The sequence below is a fragment of the Crotalus tigris genome, unplaced genomic scaffold, assembly GCF_016545835.1.
Source record: "Crotalus tigris isolate CLP2741 ecotype Arizona unplaced genomic scaffold, ASM1654583v1 scf7180000024437.13266115, whole genome shotgun sequence".
NCBI lineage: Eukaryota > Metazoa > Chordata > Lepidosauria > Squamata > Viperidae > Crotalus > Crotalus tigris.
Window position 1 is genome coordinate 5,190,759 of NW_024100606.1, and position 20,719 is coordinate 5,211,477.

The 20,719-nt window shown below is 40.1% G+C and overlaps 1 protein-coding gene across 2 annotated transcripts in view; it reads left to right on the top strand.

Annotated features, from left to right (window-relative positions):
* The window catches only part of SMYD1 (SET and MYND domain containing 1), a 42,678-nt gene that overhangs the window by 18,513 nt on the left and 3,446 nt on the right, over window positions 1-20,719 (top strand). The window contains exons 3-7 of one of the 2 annotated variants that reach the window (XM_039331573.1): window positions 3,161-3,374; window positions 4,905-5,035; window positions 8,265-8,303; window positions 10,745-10,937; window positions 13,900-13,992. In XM_039331573.1, coding sequence (XP_039187507.1) covers window positions 3,161-3,374; window positions 4,905-5,035; window positions 8,265-8,303; window positions 10,745-10,937; window positions 13,900-13,992 — 670 coding nt within the window. The remainder of the gene's footprint in view (window positions 1-3,160; window positions 3,375-4,904; window positions 5,036-8,264; window positions 8,304-10,744; window positions 10,938-13,899; window positions 13,993-20,719) is intronic. The other variant, XM_039331574.1, reaches the window with a different exon arrangement.

The window sequence follows — 20,719 nt, forward strand, 5'->3', positions numbered from 1 at the left end:
TGTGTCATGCACAGGCCATGCCCACCCCAGGGCTGCAAAGGCAAAAAAGTCACAATATGGCACTATATATCATGTGACGTGATTGAGTTTGACACCTGTGCTCAAGTCATATGGAGCCTCACAACTGGACTGATTCAGTAGGATCTGCTGGGATTAAGTAAGAAGAAGGAAGAGCAAATATATGACATCTATGACTTCAATAGAAGAAAAAGAACGGGGGTACTTGAAAAAAGGGCAATCATAAGCTCTGGAACTTAACCTCCAATTTCCATTGACTTGGCCTTTTTATTCCCATGCTTTTACACTACAATAGAACCATTGCAAATAGTGCTTTTTTTCTAAAAAAAAAAAAAAAAAAAGGTTCCGGAACTCACCCACATCATACAACTCGCCTTGCCTACCCTACAAGGTTCCATCCAAAAAAGGTGCCGGAACTCTGTTCTGGGCATTCTATGAGAAAAAAAAACCTTGAACCTATATAATATCTTATAATCACTGTTGGATTTAATTCTCAATTCTGTGGCAGTTGCTCATTAGGTAATAGATTAGCCAAAGCAAATTATTTGGAGTATATCTCTGACTTTTTCATTGCTCACCACAAAACTGAGAAAGTTGTTTTTAAAAAGACAGGTAGGCATTCCAAATATTATATGAGCATGTTAATATTCTACTAAAGGAAGACAGCTTGAAAGAATGTTTGAAATGGCTATTTATGCACTCTCTCAGGTTTAACTACTGTGGAACTCCACACTTATCAGGCATCCTATTTATAGGATCTCGATAAAAATACACCATTGTAATATATGATGAGGCATTGTGAACTTCAATGGAAACTATGCTTCTAGCTAGAGAGTTAGTTCTTCTGAAAGGCTTCCAACTATGAGTATATTTGTAGAAAAATTCAAGCTGATTTTTCCATTTTTGCATACAGGTAAACTATTGTTCACAGGCGTGGCATAGAACTTGTGTCAACCATAAGGCTTACTAACCTGGCAGGGGAAATAGGCTTATGATTATGTAGTTTTGCTTATTGTTGTTGTTAGTTGCGAAATCGTGTCCGACCCATTGCAACCCCATGGACAACGTTCCTCCAGTCCTTCCTGTCCTCTACCATCTTCTGGAGTCCATTCTGGAGCTTTGCTATACAACCCTCAACAACCTCTGCTGATGCACAATATTAGTATGGCTGCCTTCATATTTTTTTTCTGCAGATTTGACCATCCTAATATAGTTGAACTTCAGTCCCAGTAATTTCAGCCAGCGGGGGCAATGGGAAATATTTTTTATTTATTAACAAGATGTATAAGGCTGCCTAATTCAAATAATGTGACTCTGAGCATAAAAAACATCAATAAACCAAAACATTAAAAAAAACCTTAAACCTCCACAGCAGACCACATTAAGATATACAATATATAAACATAAAATTTCAAGTGTCCACCAAGCAACATAACCAAAGTGGCCCTTAATGCTAGCGGTGTAAAGATTTGTAATTCAACAGCTAGAGAAAGACTCTAGTTTATCATCCATGGACTATAACACTTTGAAATTTCTTCAAAAGATGGTTCAGGACTTCCTGCAAGTTGAAACAATTGGGCTTCCCCTAAGTCATAACATGGTTTTTTAAACCTAAGCCATGCTCACAAAAGGCTATATTCATCTTTTGTTTGTGAGAATTTCAGTGGCTAGCACTTTTGAGGGTACATCTTAAAAATGAGGCCATCCATCAGCTGATGCTGCTTTACTGGCTCAACATTCGCACACCAGCAGAGAATCCCTCTCCTGTGCAAATAAGGGCAAAAACATATTTTAAAAGTATGGCTAGCAAAAAATCTAGGCAGCCATTAGATGTTAACAATATTACATTGTTTAATTTATTTCTTGCTCTCTGATGGCCATCCAGATTTTTTTATATCCCACTCAATATTTATTACAATCAGAGAACAGTACAATTAAAAATATTCAAGGGACATCTAGTTAAAATTCTAGAATAAAATAATAATAAATAACAAAATCTATGTTAAAATCATAATTTGGCATCCTTTCTGTCAGTTGCACGTAAATAAGAACATGATAATATAATATTAGTTGTTAAATTATGAAGGCCTATAATCACTAGCTACTAAAATGCAACAAGGTGATAATACCAAAAGATTCAATGCATTAATTGTGTAATATAATCATAATGGATTGTTCATCAGGTTCCAAAGAATTTTTAATGCTGCTGTGCAGAATCTAGTTACCAGCCCTGTGACTACAATCCATTTGTCTTCAAGCAACCATTAAAGATAAATGGAGTCAGAACAGGCAGGATACTTATTAATTATCAGGAAAATAAATTTTGTTTGAATGTCTCTGTAAAAAGAGCAGTGAAGAAAGAAGTTTCCACCTCTCCAGAACCACAGGGACAGAGCCTTTCAATCAGTGATATCCTTTTATATTTGCAGTCCAGGATGGCTGATGCAGCCCATATCGAGTAGCCTCAAGTCAGACATGTGCAGGAGAACTGAATGATGCTAGATACTATCCCTGAAGCCAGACATAAGGGTTTACTGTTCAATATACTTGTATAATTCATAATCTTTGAATTCTGTTCCATGTCTCTTTAAAGGAGAAGGGTTTATAAAATAAATCTGTACATAGCCCAAATGGATGTTGCTTCTTAGAAGAGCCAACAATCTATAAAGTTTCTCTCACTAACAAAAAAAAGAGGCTGCAGATTATTTTTGGGTACCTAAAGATGAATCTCAATTTAGAAAGAAGAATCTGCTTGATTCTGCAGATTGTACCAAGTGTTGTGAAATATTCTGACACATAAGCCAGAATCCTCTTAGCTGCCCTAAGAGTCTTTGTGTATGCAGTTTGTTTTATATTTTCTGAGAGACAGTTTGTTATAGAGATGAAGGCACCGGGCTAGAAACCAGAAGCCCGTGAATTTTAATTCTATTTTAGGCACAAAGCCAGCTGGGAGATCTTGGATTGGTCACTTTTTCTCAGTCCTAGAAAAGAAGCAATGCCAAATCAATTCTGAAAAATCTTGCCTAGAAAACTGCAGGGACATTCGAAGCAGTCTCCCAGAATCTTGAACAAAAGGGGTGGGGGGCGGCGGGGGAGAAAGGTTTCTATACTTATATACTGTTATATACTCTTCTCCTACCAGGCTGGCTGCCCGAATCCTGTGGAGAATTGAAAGAGAAGGAGGTGGCCTTACTGAGGGGTGTCTGGTTTCCACTGACAGCCTACAAAATCATGTGGAACATTTTGGGGAAGAGGAAAAGAAGGAGCTACGGATGGATCTGGAGAGTTTCCTGGAGTTCTGGCCACCTGAGAGCAAACAGTTTGGCATGCAATACATCTCCCACATATTGGGTGTGGTATGTATATAGTGTTGAACAGTGCTTTTTTTCTAAAAAAAAAAAAAAAAAAGTGCCAGAACTCACACACATCATACAACCCGCCTTGCCTGTCCTACAAGGTTCCATACAAAAAAGGTGCCGGAACTCCATTCTGGGCATTCTATGAGAAAAAAAGCCCTGGTGTTGAAGTCTGGAAGGAATTGTGGGAGGGAACCTGGACAACTAAAACAAATATATCCTGCAACCAGTCCACATTTATGGTGGTTTGCATTGCCCCTGGTCATGTGACCACAACAGTTTGGATGATTACAGTTTTTCCTGAAACCAATGTTTTATTTCTGTTTTTTGGAGGAAAAGCCCCATAACAAACAATGGTTTTGCTTAACAACTGCGGTATTCACTTAATAACCACACTGTTCGCTTTATAACCATTGTGTTCACTTAATGTCCATCACAAAAAAGTCAAAATCGACTATGCTCATGCAATGACCCACTTTATAACCATCATAACTTTCAACTGTAATTGCCAGTCTCAGTTATGACTGTAAATCAAAGATTACCTATATAGTGAGCATACTGGGCAAATACAGTCAATTATATTCAATAAAGTTATGATTCAGTACTTAGCACACAATTGTGAAAACACAATTAGAGAGCAATGGAACAATGTTTGGTGCATTTCATAAAACTCTTATAAAAAGCTCTACTCTTTTAGGTAAAGGATGGGTTTGGGTTATTTTTGCTGTTTATAGCATAATTTGTAACAAACCAAGATGATGCCAAAATGATAACATACATGCTAGGTTGCCATTACATTACTGTTCTTTATTGCTTCCTGAAATACCCATGGCTGTTTATTTTTTTAAAAGTTCTTCCTCTCATTCCTTTTCCTTCCTTATTTAATGGAGCTCTTGGTCCTCTGATACATCACTGTGGGTATCCTTTGTAGCAGGAAGACGGTAATTAACTGAGTGTCTAAAGATGAAATGCTGGAGGCTTATGGGGCAAATCTGAGGTCTTTAGAATTACACATCAGGAATCCATTGAGTGGGCAGCAACTTCATTAAGTTCTTAAACTACTTAGCCCAAATGGGGCTATTTCCCTCCCCTCCAAGCAATACAAAAAAGAACAGCCCTTGATAAAACACATCTGAATCCTTCACAAAATTTTGTGAGGTTGGAAAATAATCAGTCATACTCTCCCCTGATATCTAGTTTGTCAAAAAAAGGCAAGATAGAAGTTGCAACTGCATGACCAAATTCTGACCCTTCCGTGTATGTGTCTATTGCAGGATGTTAAGAATTAGGAAAATTAAGAAAATGCAAGAGATGCAGTGAGAGACTGAGGATTTACATATACTATATATCCTGGCTAGTAACCTGTGATGATTTTAATATAAATTTTAATAGATGGAATGAGTTAAATTCATTCATATTTCTGTTCCCAAATTCTGTCTGAGAAATAGATCCCTCTGTAGGCATAGAAACAGGTCTAAAAAATATTGTTTTTCTTGATCCATCTTACTTTTTTTGTGTGTGTGGGAGCAGATCAGTTGCAATGGTTTCACCCTGAGTGACCAAAGGGGACTTCAGGCAGTTGGCGTAGGCATCTTCCCCAATCTTTGCTTGGTGAATCATGATTGTTGGCCCAATTGCACTGTCATCTTTAACAATGGCAAGTAAGTATTCATTCTCTGCAACATTCTTTTCTGCTCAGAGATTCAAACAAAGTCTTTCAGAAAACAATCTGCTTTTCAGAGGAAAGGTAGCCTAACTCTAATGCATCAACCTCCACTTCCAGAAAATACAAAATATGAGGGCTATTGCTGAACTCATCTAGAAAAATGGGGAACCCATTGGAACATTATCTTGTAGAAGTCCCATTTCAATGAATGGGAAATGAAGGAGACTTTTACTATGTTCTTGGAAAGCTGAAAATTATTCAGTGAAGAACATGCCACTAAGTGGTTCAGTGGCTTGTACTCAAGTTATTGTCAAGAATGAATCTAGATAAATAAATTAGGAAAATGGTTGAAGGAGGTAATACTATAACTGTTAATTATAATTTTTTCACTAAGTAAATTCCTAGCATGACTTAGTAATGTCAGTGGGGTTCTGATTCACCAAGATGTAATCAATCTATTGATGGAAGTCACTAAGAATCATGATAATATTTCTAAAAACAGACAGAATCAGTCTATCCAATAGCATTACTCAATAAAATAGGGAAGGCTCCTCTAGATCTATATGAAACGACAAGCACCATATCATCTTTTTTAGAGAAAGGATGGTGACAACTATATTTTCCCTGAATTTGCTCCATAAATAATGTGTTCGATTGCAATAAATGTAAGAAGTCTACTCAAAAAGATCATGGGATAAGAATTGGAGGACCAAATGTGATTGCTCTTGAATGTTGCTGTACCTACATTTTAGTTACCTCATAAAACAAACTGTGAATAGCAGGAGAAGCATGTGAATTCTGAACAAGAACCAAAACTTAAGTTAATGTTGCTATTGCTCAGGGATGAGCAGCTCATAATCCATAGGTTTTTTTTAATGGCTCCCAGATGCTTGTTGGCAACTCCTGAAATCCCTAAATCACACTAGCAATATTCAGTAGCAAAACACCAGCATTCAGGGAACTACTTCTGATATCGTTTTTTTCAGAAATTAGAAACTAAATAGTTATGTTAAACTTTAATAGGCTTAAGACATTTACTTTATTAAAACCTGCTACAACACCTGACCACTTCCAAGGTCCTTCCAGGAATTACTATATACTGTCACTCCACTTCCTTGGGTGATCTCAGTGTATTGTTACATCTCCCTACAGTCCCTAGATCAGTGGTTCTCAACCTTTTTAATGCTGCGACCCCCAACCGGTCGTAAGTTGAGGACTACTCAACCGGTTGTAAGTCGAGGACTACTCAACTGGTGCAGCACCGTTTGCAGAATGGGACTTTTGGCGGGCCCAGCAGGGCAGAGACAGCCTGGACAATTCCTATTGGCTTTTCAAAGCCAATAGAACTAGACTCTATTCAAGAGAGTCTATTCTATTGGCTTTCAAAAGCTAATAGAATAAAAGGGAGTAGCACAGCTAAGGAAAAGGGGGGGAAATGATGGACTGCGTTGTTTGGCGACTCCCGTGAAATGGTCGTTCGACCCCAAATGGGGTCCCGACCCACAGGTTGAGAACCACTGCCCTAGAGGCTGATTAAAAACAAATACCACCACAATGCAGAAAGGCCAGACTATAGCATGAGTCAGATTATCAGAATATTAGACTGGTATTTTTAACATCACTGGTGGCTTTGACTCCCTCTGTAACTATGCCATCTACCTTGAATGGGAAAAGGATTGTGTAGAACCTCTCTGCCATGGTGGGAGAGGATCATGTATTTGTCACATTTGATTGTATGGGGTGTTATTTCTGAGCATGTCTGAATGGAACTTTGGGCAAGGAGGGAACTCAAGCCATGAAATGTCAAAAATTAAAGCAACAGACAGGATGCTATTGAAAAACTTCTGTTATGCTTTAGCAATTCTTTTTCTATTGCTGGGGCTGTTTTCCTGGCTATTTCTTGATTAAGGGGCCATAGGTTTTTAAAAAAGAAGGGGAGTGAGAAGAGCTGGCACTAGCAGCTGCTCTTTGCTGTTTTTGCTATCCCTTTTGAAAAGGGCTATGTGAAATTGGTCAATTCACAAGAGGACTTAAAGAAAGCAGCAAGGGAAGGTTCCTACCTAGCTAGTTATGTCTTCTGCTATAACCAGAAAAAAAAAATCCCATACAGATTTTGAGATGGATTGACTGATACTGGGAGAGAAAACCCAATTGGAAATCATTCCCACCAATACTTTATTTTATTTATTTATTTATTTATATTTATAAATATTTATATGCCGCCCAATCCCAAAGGACTCAGGGCGGCGTACAAAGTTAAAAACAGTCGTAAAACAATAAAATAATCCAGTCATAACAAAGAAGCTACTGAGTGGAAAAATCCATCTTTCTCTGGTTCAGCTGTAGAGACTGCCTTTTAGACTGCTATGTTACTACTTGTCACTCTTGTCCTTTCAAGAGAATAAGAATCAGTGAAACTTGCTTGTAAACCTGTAATGTTTAATCTCCACTATAAGTTTTGGGATGGATCAAAACATAAAAGTAAAGTAAATTATTCTGGTCCAATATCAACCATCTGTCCTTTCTAATAACTTTTAATGGTTATGTACTCTATCAGAAGGCCCGGATGAGCAAACATTATATGCTAGAGGAAAATTTGAAATCAGATAGTGGAAATAGTTAAAGACAAAACATTTATTGTGTGTTGCATTACTTTTTATACTGATGCTTTGTAGTATAATTGCAGTGAACTCAGTAAGGTAGTACATGTGGTATATTTTTAACCAATAGTGAGTAGACTTACAAAAAGAGTTCTGCTTGCTGCTACTAATGCTATAATGCTGAAGCTGATCTATTTATGCCAAGGAAAGGTTCTATTAAACCTTGGAGCTTAGTTTCACCAAATTCTTATTCGTAAAACTAAACGTCTCTTGGATGGGACAGCAGGGAGCCCAAGAAGGCCAGGAGATGGAACATCCACGCTCTGTGACCCCCTTCAACTCTGGCTCCCCTGATACAAGAAGAACTAGCCAGTCAGTCAATCAATTGTGGTGAAATACAAGTATTCCTACGGTAGAGCCAAGCCTGTTTGAGAGAGGAAATCATCTACCCTGTGTAAATTATAGCTTACAATTTCAGATGCATCTTTTACTGTTGTTTTTTTGGTTCATGCATGTCAATGTATAGCTGCCTCCAAGCATTCAGTCTAGTAAATGTCTGGCCTCAGACTGCTTTTCCAGTGTTTCTATCTTTGTAAAAATGCAGGTGTTTGTTCTTTTTTTCAGTCATGAGGCTGTAAGATCATTGTTCCACACCCAGATGAGGTGGGTCAGTCTTGAAAGCATAATATACTCCCTTCTTTCACTATTTCTCTCTCATCCTGCATCAGTATAGAAGAATCACAGACAATAATAACCCAACTTTGGCACATAATTCCAAAGTTTCTGTAATCCCTAAGCTACATTCCACTAAACCCAGCTCTTAATTTAATACTTCCTGCATTTTGTAGTGTATTATAATAATAAGTACTATAATATTAATTGTGATTGTCACCTCTGTTCTTATCAGATCAACTTGCCCATCCTTCTTAACATCGGTACTATTTTCTTTTTCCCTCTTTCCTTTCCATAGCAGTGACAGCATGAGAGCCTGTATTGATAATAAATTCTATCAATCTTTCATCTTATTTACAGATGTCCGATTGCCTGAGACCCCTTTCTCTAATTTTGGTTGCATTGATTACAACTAATTCCAGCTGGGGAGAGGGACTGGGCATGCCATCCCTTCCATCCCATTTTCCACCCTATGACAAGTCTTTGATTGTAATCTCAGGAGGGCCTGACAGGGAAAAAGAAGACCACCTGGCCTCTGAAACCCTTCAAGTGTTTTTTGAGCCTTCTTGGCAAATCTTTGTACAATCTTTGGAGATTTATTCTGTGTACTTTCCAGGAATTCTCAAAAGAATCTTTTAAATAAAAAAAGAATTATTTGCATCTCTCTTGTATAAATTAAAGAAATCTACTCCTTGATTCAACTAATTATAAACAAAGCCCTTAGTGCAGACATGTCAAACTTGCGATGTCACGTGACGTCACACGACATATCAGAACTTTTTTTCCCATTGCCAGCAATGGGGTGGGTGCGGTTTGGTTGTGACATGTGGGCCGACAGTTTGACACCTCTGCCTTAGTGGAAGGTACTGCACATTTTGAAACCAAGTATCTTCACAGCTAATGTAAGAAAGCATGATTGTTTCTGTATGTCTGTGAGCGTAATTGTAGTTAATGAAAAAACATTCTTTCTAAAAAAATAAGTGAATACATGAACTGGGAAGTTGTGCTAACAGATGTATTACTCTGATCTGATAATGGCGAACTTAAAGATAATCAGCATATATTTCTTAATGCTTCTGGGCTAACATTTGAAAATGAAACTGGAATGAACCAAATCAATTCCAGTATGGTATGTGAGATTTAAGTAGACCATACCAATTTTTTTTATGAAAGAATAAAAAGAGAAAGGTTGAGAATGTAAGAGAAACTAATTCTTTATTTCACACATTTGGAAGCATTGCTTTTTGTGTTCAATAGACATAATTTAATTGCCCCTCAGTTTAAGGATTTCCAGTGACACTACTGTCAGAAAGGAAGAAAGTAGGAATGACGAGTGTGCATGGCAAGAACATATTCATGTGCTCAAAAGCTGAATGTTTAGAAATGGCCTGGTTAATGTATCTATAGATGAGCATGTAAGTGTGCTTTTGCTTATTTGTCATAACAGCTCTATTTCTGAACAATGCATTTTATGTACAGTACATGGTTTCAGATGTGATTATGCTGAATCCCTCAGGTTCAAATTCTAAAGCTAAGAAGTTCCACCCTGCCCAAACCTGGCAGATGCCACCCAGAAGCTATCTGCTGGTGGCAAGTATAATAGATGAAAAGTATCTGCAGTTAAACCTGTTCCTCAGCCTCACAAATAAGTGCAGAGGCCTTAACCCCTTTAGCATGATTCTGGCTGACCCATTTATTGAAGGTAATCTATTGGTTAACTGTGGCTACATGAAGCAGTAACTACAGTATATGGAATGTAATTTTAAGTAGCAACTACAAAGTGGAATATTAAGTGAGTGTGCTGAAGGTAAGAAAGAAAATGTCAATTAAAAGATAATTTGTATAATAAAATAAAACGAGAAGATTTAGCCAGAAATTTATAATGATGCTTTTGAAATTATACTCTAGGCTACACTTGAGTATGCTATAGATTTTAATTTTCTAAAATTTCAATTGTCTAAAATTTTTAATTTTAATTGAAGGACAGTGAACATTATATATCCCCACTTTTGAATTTTTGAGAATTTGTTCAAAACTGGAAACTGCATGCTGGAATTATAGAGGTTGTTGAGTGAGACTTTCTCCTTAGTCAGAAAACAAGGCTGCTTTGCCCTACCAATAATTAGCAAAAGCCAGAGAAAATTCCAGAATATGGAGAAAAATCCTCCTCAATAAATTATGCAAAGTAAAAGAAAATTAAAATGGTTTTGATTTCCATAAATATATGCAGTATTAATTTGATATTTTCTTATTACAGAATTTTGTTCCTCCTTGTACAATATTTAATTCAGAAGACAGAAAATTCCACAAAATAATCCCTGGCATTGCTTGGGAAGATATATCCTTAAAGAGTTTCTTTCCTAAGAATCTTATCTATAGAATCAGATAATTACTGCAATTGATCTAATGCCTCTTACCTTATTTAAAACCAGGATAGAACTACGTGTATTGAGTAAGATCTCTGAAGGAGAAGAGCTGACTGTTTCCTATATAGACTTTCTCAATGTCAGCGAAGACAGAAAGCAGCAACTGAGAAAACAGTATTATTTTGACTGTACCTGTGAGCATTGCCAGAAAGGAATCAAAGATGACTTGATGTTGGCTTTGAAAGAGGGGAATGAAAAGGTATGACTTTGACAAATTTCAAATTTCTCCAGGAACATAAATGGATAAGAGATTGAATTAGAAACAGAAAAATTTGGGTTCAAATATGGCTTCAGCTATGGAAGCTTACTGAATAATTTCAGGCTAATTACTGCTTTCCATCCCAACCTACCTTACAAGTTTTTTGTTGTGAGGATAAAGTTGGCAAAAAAGCAGAATACAAATCTGACAAATTAATAAATAAATGTAAGTAGCATATATCTTGTTTCAGTCAAGAACCTTACAAAGAAATACCAAGATGTAGTTTGGGTTTTCTGCAATTCTGGAAGTTCTGCAATTCTGGGTTTCAATCTTTGGTGAAACAGAATATAACTACCCTCACTGAATTCTTTAACAAGTTGATTTACCTATAGATAAATTTGTGTTGCAAGAAGATTAGCAGAGAGAGTATACTATGGGGTAGTATCAAGTGATCCAGCAGGCCAGCTCAGGCCTGTTGGTTCACCTATCTCTTGGGGTACCAAGGACATCTAGGGAAAGTGAATATACAGTACAGATAATTGAACCTGTGGGAGAAAATCAGTATTGTGATGTAAGCTGTTTTACAATGAAGTATATGTTCTGCTATCATTTTGTTGACAAATCTTTAGTTTCCTTGGTCTTCTACAAATACAAGGGCTCTGCCCTTCTCTGCCTATGGTTGAATATGAAGCAGCCAATATTTGTATCTTCATTGCTTATTTGCTGGATTCTTTATTTGTCAAGAAATAAATTGCCAGGTTTATCTTAAACTGCTCTGACTCTGGTTCTCACTATAGCATGAAACATTATCATCTAAGGTAATTATTTACGTGTATATCACTGTTAGTCAGCTTCATTAAAACTTTGCAAGTATTGGATTCCATGTGAGAAACTATGGGAAAGAAGTGAAGGAGTGCAGTTTAGGTGCAGAAAAGACAACACGGACCAGATATGAGAACCACAGAAAGAAAATATCAATATCTTCATCAATGACTTAGATGAGGGAATAGAAGGGAAAGTCATCAAATTTGCAGATGACACCAAACTTGCAGGAATAGCCAACACCCCAGAAGACAAACGCAGGATCCAAAAAGACAGACTTGAACAATGGGCCCTATCCAACAAAATGAGTTTCAATGTAGAGAAAAGCAAAGTTTTACATTTAGGCAGGAAAAACCAAAGGAACAAATACAGATTGGGCGAGACCTGGCTTAAAAACAGTAACTGTGAGAGGGACCTTGGAGTCCTAGTGCTCGACTATGAGCCAGCAGTGTGTAGCAGCGACCAAAAAAGCAATCCTGAGCTGTATAAACAGAGGCATAGAATCAAGATCACGCAAAGTATTAGTACTGCTTTATAAAACCCTAGTAAGACCACATCTATATTACTGCAGCCAATTTTAGTCACCATATCATAAAAAAGATGTTGAGAGTTTAGAAAAAATTCAGAGAACGGCTGCGGGACTTGGGTTTGGCTAGTCTAAAGAAAAGAAGAAATAGGGGAGACATGATAGCAGCATTCCAGTATTTGAGGAGCTGCCACAAAGAAGAGGGGGTCATGTTATTCATCAAAGAGGGAAGGACGAGAAACAATGGTTGGAAACTGATCAAAGAGAGAAGCAACCTGGAATTAAGGAGAAACTTCCTGACAGTGAGGGCAATTAATCAGTGGAACATCTCCAAAGAGCAATCCTTCCTTCCTTCCTTCCTTCCTTCCCTCCTTCCTTCCTTCCATCCATCTCCTTCCCTTCCCCTTCAATCTTCCTTCCTTCCATCTCCATCTCCATCCCTTCCCCTTCAATCTCTTTCTCTTTCCTTCCTTCCTTTCCCCTTCAATCTCCTTCCTTCTCCATCTCCTTCCTTTCTCCTTCAATCTTCCTTCCTTCCCCTTCCCTCCCTCCCAACATTTTTGAGTAAGGAAGAGTAAGCTTCTCCAGCGAACATTGCTATATTGTTTTTGTGATTAATCACTATGCTTTATGTTCAATTCATAACAATGAAAATATACCCTGCATATCAGATATTTACATTATGATTCATAACAGTAGCAAAATTACAGTTATGAAGTAGCAACGAAAATAATTTTATGGTTGGGGTTCACCACAACATGAGGAACTGTATTAAAAGGTCGTGCCATTAGGAACCACTGCTATAGATGACGAGAATAAGCATAGTTCTTACTAATGCTGATTTTATTTCAGCTGCCTGACTTTTCATAGTAAGTCCAACCCTCTGCTCAGGATTTAATTTAATTTTAATTTAATCCAGATTAAAACATCTTGAACAGATTATTGTTTAGTGAAAAGAACTGGGTATATTAAAGGTAATTTAATGTGTCCTCTAGGTACATTAAATTGGTGGTAATGTCTCTAGTCTGCAACCTTGACAACCTTAAGACTTGTGGACTTCAGCTCTCAGAATTCTGGGGTCTGCAACCTTGACAACCTTAAGACTTGTGGACTTCAGCTCTCAGAATTCTCAGCCAGCCACAAGTCTTAAAGTTGTCAAGGTTGCAGACCTCTGCTCTAAGTAATTGGTGGTACTATCAGATTTCTCTTATTGTTTGGAAGTTTTTTCTAACATTTAAATGGAATTAGCCTTTCTGTAACTTATTTTTATTATTATTATCCTGTACCCTCTGGAAAAAGGGAATAAATTTTAATTTTCCTCTATGTGACATCCTTTTGTTTATTTGAAGAGTGCCATCAAAATCTCTCAGTGTATCTTCTCAAAACTCAACACATCCTCTTTCTTCAATCTTATTTATAAGACAGTATCCTATTTGTCTTCATTACCATTCTTTGATTCTCTTCCAACAGGAAAAAATGAGCTAAGGTGACTCTTGCAAGGTTTGTTCAAGACATGACCTTGATAATAAAAAGATAATTGGGTTTGTTATATGATGCTCTTTGACAGGAAAAATGAAGAAGCACACACCAATAATTTTCCCTTATTTCTCACAGCCATCCCAAGAAGTGGTGAAAGAGGTCATTCAGGTCTCCAAGGAAACTTTGAAAAAAGTTGATAAAGCTCGTTCTGATGGAGTATACCATGAAGTAAGTTATTAGACACCGGGTTTTCTGCAATGACATCCTTCACAGTAATTTAAGTGGTACAGGGCAATCTTTTTTCCATCTCCCTAGGACTCCAGTGTGGGCCATCTGAACCCCTTTTCTGTGAACCTCAAAATTCAATAATAAACAGCCTAATAATGGCAACTGTCTGGCATTTTTTGAAAATAAGGAAATGAAAGTGCTTAGGAAAATGACCTTTCCATAATAGTTAAAAATGGAACAAAAAAGCTCAGTCTTGTTAACTTCTAGAGATCCTATCCTGCTTAAAAGTATATCCTCTCCCTGCCAAAAATTTGCCAGCTCAATTCCAACAGAATTGTGTGTATGATGGTACCCCACTTTTGAGAAAAAATGCATTATATGGAGTATGAGAGATAGCCTTTTCTGCTATTCCCCACCCCTACCAATCTAGGGTTAGGATGTTGCTCTCATAGAGGCCATTATGATAGGCCAGCAATATCTGGTTGTTGTTTTTTTGGTGCCAGTAGTTTTGGTTTTTATTGATGCATTTGGATTTTAGCAACCACGATCATCCCTCATGATGCCTCTTTGTATTATTGTATTGTAATTACTGTACCTCAAATTATATAGCTAGAGATAGAGATAGAAATAGAGATAGACAGACAGACAGAGATATAAATACATGAATGAAAGTCCCATTTTGCTCAATCTCAGCACCATCCTCTTAAATTAATTGGTCCAGAGGATCAACTAAAACTGCTTGTCTCAAAACCAAAATGTATATTGTTTTAGTCTTCAACTATTACATTTCAGATGCTTCTGCGGGAGATTAAAAATATGGAGCTGCCTTTTGTGGAAATGCTGGTTGAAAGGATGGTGCTAATCTAGACAAAATAAATATGACTTTTGTTCATGGGATTAATCTCCAGATGATCTAAGCTATAAAGCATGTAGTTTTGTTCTGGTTCTCTCCCATTATTGGTTTTAAATCTATGAAAATATATGCACATTTATACAAGTATTTCAATTTATTACAGTCAAAGATCAGCCAAAAATGCTACAATTCAGTACAAAATACTAAAGAAAACATACATAATATGTAACAATAAATTCCATTAACACAGATTAAAATGTTATCATCTTATTGTATTCCTCACTGTAAACAAAATAGCAAAATATTGCAAGCTGAAGCATTATTTCATATTATTTTGAAAGTGAAAATGATAGTATAAATAACGGATTGACTTAAAACTCATATGATTAGTGTTGTGACCATTGCTATGGTCCTGGGGTTTCTGCAAGCTGCCCGGGACCAGACTGAGAGGTGCCAGTCTTGCGTGCATGCACGAGGCGCAAAAGTGCGCCATTAATGTTGCTGTTTTGCCCGGGGAGCAGGTCACTAAAAAGGAGGCCTGTGAGCCTTGCTGTTGTTGTTGGAGTGAGCAGAAGGAGAAATAAAGAGGTATTGATTCTACCATGTGTGATCTTCATTCGCCATTGAATGAAGGACTTAACAGGAGGATGGGATGCTTACAAGCTTAAAAGAAGAACAGCTGTAAGACTTACCCGAGGAGTCCTGAAGAAGGGAAGACGGCATTAAACTCAGCGTTCTAGCCTGCCGGTACAGTGTTGCTGGAGGTAAGCTCGGCTGATAGACCCCTTCCCAAAGAAGCTAGGATGGCAAAGATAGGTCGCTTATCTGAATTTGACATTTCACACCCAGAGAGATGGGAGTCCTATGTTGCAAGGGTAGAGAACTACTTCAGGGTAAATCAGGTCAGAGAAGACAGCTTGAAGGCTGCAACACTGTTGCGTGTCTATGGTCAGGACGCATTTGAAATTGCGGAAAATCTGGCGGCCCCTGCCCCTCTGGAGTCTGTAACGTATACAGACTTAAAGAAGCTATTAAAAGAACATTTCTAGCCCAAGTTGTCTGTTATTGCGTGGAGACACACATTTGAACAAAAGGACCAGAGGGCAGGTGAATTGGCTAAGGAGTTTATTGTGGCCTTGAGGCGAGCAGCCAAACCATGTGAGTTCAAAGATCTGGAAGAAAGGCTGAGAGACCATTTTGTATGCAGTCTAAGGAACAGGGACTTACAACAGAGGATCTTTGCAAAGGAAGATATCTCGTTCCAAGATGCTCTAAGAGAGGTGACGGCTGAGGAAGCAGCAGATGGGGCAGTCAAGAACATGTGGCCCATCAGAAACAATCCGGAGGCAGTCACCGTTCACCATGAGGGCATCCAAGAAGGATTGGAGGAAGATCCTGAAGAAGATCGGCTTGCCAGGCAGCAGAAAGAAGGCAGAAGGAAGAGAAAGAAAAGGCCCCAGCAGTGCCCAAATGCTTCGGGTGTGGAGGACACCATAAGAGAGCCGAATGCAGGTTCTGTTCCGCCATCTGCAGAGCATGTGACAGGCAAGGCCACATAGCATCCATCTGTTTGGGTTGCCAGAAGGTACAACCTTGAGAAGAATTGCGTCTGAAAGGTACCAGGGTCCCCAGCCAAAATAGGGTGGGTTTCTGTGCATTGCGCAGGAGTATTTGCAGGACAGGCACACACAAACCCCTAAAGAAAAAATTGTCACTTAAGGTTAGATTGCAAGGGGTTCCTTTATCTATGAAGTTGGACACTGGGTCCGCTCTTTCATTATTTCCCTTAATACATTTAGAAAGATTTGCAACAGCAGTGGCTTTCAAGCCAAACTTAGGCCATCCAAAATAATATTAATAGATTTTCAAAAATCCAAGGTGTGTGTTAAGGGGGAGGCCACCCTTATGGTGCAACATAAGGAGTTTGAAGGTCCATTAGATGTGCTGATTGTTGGGGGTGAACGCACGGGTCTTATAGGACTCGATTGGTTTGAGGCCTTGGGAATCCAGGTTACTGGGCTACTGTACCATTTGCAAACGTTGGGCTTAGCAGAAGTCTGCGAGGAGTTTGCAGATGTGTTTAGTCCAAAGCTTGGGTCCTACAGGGGGCCTCCAGTTTCATTAAGATTAGACCCAACCATCACACCCATCAGAGTTAAGGCTAGGAGGGTACTCTTCGCCCTCAAGGGCAAGATTGATGTGGAGCTGGATAAATTGCTCCAGCAAGGCATTTTAGAACCTGTAGATTCAAGTCCATGGGAAACCCCCATAGTAATGCCTCTAAAGGCTAATGGGGACATACGTATTTGTGCAGATTACAAGTGCACACTAAATAAGGCGCTGCAGCAGCACTCTTATCCAGTACCAGTAGTCAGTCACATCTTAGCTTCCCTCAAAGGGGGGCGAGTTTTTGCAAAGCTTGACCTGGTGCAGGCATATCAACAATTACCTGTTGATGAAGCTGCTGCTGAGGCACAGGCCATTGTAATGCATAGAGGTGCATTCGAGGTCAAGAGACTGCAATTTGGAGTAAATGTAGTCCCTGGCATATTCCAAAGTGTTATGGAGAGCACACTTAGGGGTATTCCCAGAATTTGCCCCTATTTTGATGATGTCCTTATTGCTGGAGAGTCATCTCAAAACTTAGCAGAGAGGTTGAGGGCTGTTTTGCTCCGTTTTCGAAGAGCAGGCCTTAAGTTGAAGAAGGATAAGTGTAAGATAGGAGTCACTTCTACTGACTTCTTAGGATTCAGGATAGATGCTCAAGGTATTCACCCTGCTGAATCTAAGCTGCAAGCTATACAGCAGGCCCCAAGCCCCAAGTCTAAAAGTGAGCTACAGGCCTTTCTGGACCTCTTGAACTTTTACAATGCTTTTCTTCCTCACAAAGTTGCAGTAGCAGAGCCATTACATAGGCTTTTAGACAAGCAGGCCTCTTGGCAGTGGACAAAGGTCCACGAAAAGTGTTTCAACGAGGTTAAGGCATTGCTCACATCTAATGCTGTGTTAGCACATTTCAATGAGCAATTGCCTGTTTGCATTGCCTGCGATGCATCTCCTTATGGGGTGGGAGCTGTACTTAGCCACTTGAGGGCTGATGGGAAACATGTTCCTGTGGCATATTACTCTAGGACTCTGTCTTCTGCTGAACGTAATTACACCCAAAGTGACAGAGAAGCACTGGCCATAGTGGCTGGCATTAAGAAATTTCATGATTTCTTATATGGCTGCCATTTCATGGTCTACACTGACCATAAGCCTCTGCTGGGTTTGTTTACAACAAGCAAACAAACCCCTCATATAATATCCCCTAGAATGCTGAGGTGGTCCATTTTCTTGTCAGCTTATGACTACACTTTAGTTCACAAACCGGGAAAAGAAATGGGCCACGCAGATGGCCTAAGCAGATTACCTCTAAAACTGGTAAAAGGAGACCCTGCTCCTGCCATCAATATTCTCTCCATCCAGGAGTAGCCGGAATCGCCCCTCAATGCTAGGGACGTGGCTGCAGAAACTGCCACTGATCACACACTTACATGTGTGCTCTCATGGGTATTGTCAGGTTGGCCTGACAAGAGTCCAGGTATTGAGTTCCAAAGTTTCTGGCTCAAGAAGCATGAGTTGTCTGCTTTTAAGGGTTGCCTGTTATGGGATAGCAGGCTAGTTATCCCTGCCTCATTGAGGCCTAGAATCTTAGTCTCTCTGCATGAGGGACATCTTGGAATTGTCAGGATGAAAGCGCTTGCGCGCAGCCATCTTTGGTGGTCTGGGCTCAATAAAGTTATCGAGGCTCAGGTGCACGGGTGTCAGTTGTGCCAACAGTCATGGCCAGAAATGCCTCAGGCCCCAGTTCATAGATGGGAAGAAACCCAAACACCATGGTCCAGGGTGCATATTGATTAAGCTGGGCCCTTTCAGGGGCAATTCTTCTTGGTTGTTGATAATAGCCATTCCAAGTGGCTAGAGGTTGTTCCTGTTTCCTCCACTACTACTGCCAGGACAATCCAGGTGTTGAGAGGCATTTTTGCTGCACACGGCCTTCCAGATGTTCTGGTTTCAGATAATGGTCCTCAATTCACTTCTTCTGAGTTCCAGGCTTTTCTTCAGGCTAACCTGATCCGCCATGCGACTTCGGCTCCTTTCCACCCCTCCACCAATGGGATGGCTGAACGGATGGTCCGCATCACCAAGGATGCCCTCAAGAAACTGACTTATGGTAATTGGCATCACAGGTTAGCAGACTTTCTTCTTGCACATCGCACCATACCTTGCACTTCCACTGGAAAGAGCCCTGCTGAACTGCGTTGGGGCCACCGGCTCATAACTAAGCTAGACAGATTGCACCCTGATAGGATGGCGTCTCAGGTCTCGCAGCCAAGGGCACCAATGAGCTTGCAAGTGGGTGATCCAGTCTGGACTCAGAACTACGGGCCCGTCATCTTTGGATTCCACCTGTGGTCTGCAAGGTGTCGGGACTTTTGTCCTACGAGGTGTCCTTGGACGACGGCCGTGTTCTCCGGTAGCACATAGATCAGCTGTGTACAAGACTGGACTCTTCCTCTTCCGCTCCTGGCTCTGCTCTGGGGGGGGGGGAGGAGGGTTATATTGTGTATTTTGGGGATCACTATCAGCAGTCACTTGCCACTGAGGAGGCTGGGGAAGGCCCATCTCTAGTTTCCGCAAGTGCTCCCAACAGGAATTCATTGGGAAGGGAGACATTTCCCACACCAACACTTACTCCAGCCAGGGAGTCACACAGGGGGTTTCCACATTACTCACATACATCAAACAGTACTCCAGACAGGGAGACTGACTGAGGGTATCCAAACAAATCAAGACATACAAGAGAACTGGCATCACCACAAAGGAACTGGCCCAATTCTGCAACTGCTCCCAGAAGGAAGTATCTGGAAGGGGGGTAAGTAGAGAGGCAACTCCTGATTCTGGCACTTCCGGCACAGCTTGGGGGGCCACAAGGCAATGGGGCACGTCAACTACCCCGGACCATTCATCTGCCGGGTTTGGGGTTGAGGGGCTGTGTTTCCAAGGAAGTTCCATTGTGGACCTGGAAAATACCACCCCTCCAAGGGATACTGGTTTGGACTTAGAGGGTCCAGCCAGCCAACAGATGAGCAGGTCAACCAGGTATGGGAGTGAGCAAAGTCCTGGCCTGCCGAGCCTGGTGGGTGAGCAAGCAGGCCAGGCAACAGAACCAGGATCACCTGGGAACATGGGGCAGCAACAAGTGGGCACACCTAGCCTGGTAGGTGAGCAGGGGAGCCAAGGGAGTTCCCTGGGTCTGAGGATGTCACAACGGGTTAAATACCCACCCAAACATCTTAGGGAGTTTGTGAGGTTGCTGTCAAGTTCCAGGGAAGCACGGCAGAAATGCCATTAATGAATGGCGGAGTTGTTGTGGTACTTTTTGGAATTCAGATACATTTATTCCCAAAATGATAGAATGGAAAAAAAGTGTGGCTTAAGGGTAACATCCATGTCCACACTCCATGCATTTGATTAATTGAATTATATACCACGTCCCCTATGGAGGTCGCACATGTTTGCAGAAAAGAAGTTTCATCTAGGGGGAAGGGGTGTTGTGTCCTGAGCCTGCAAAAGCAGGCTTGGGACATTGCTATGGTCCCAGGGTTTCTGCAAGCTACCCGGGACCAGACTGAGAGGTGCCAGCCTTGCGCGCATGCACGAGGCGCGAAAGCGCACCATCAATGTTGCTGTTTTGTCTGGGAATCCACTCACTAAAAAGGAGGCCTGCGAGCCTCGCTGTTGTTGTTGGAGTGAGCAGAAGGAGAAATAAAGAGCTATTGATTCTACCATGTATGATCTTCATTCGCCATCGAACGAAGGACTTAACAA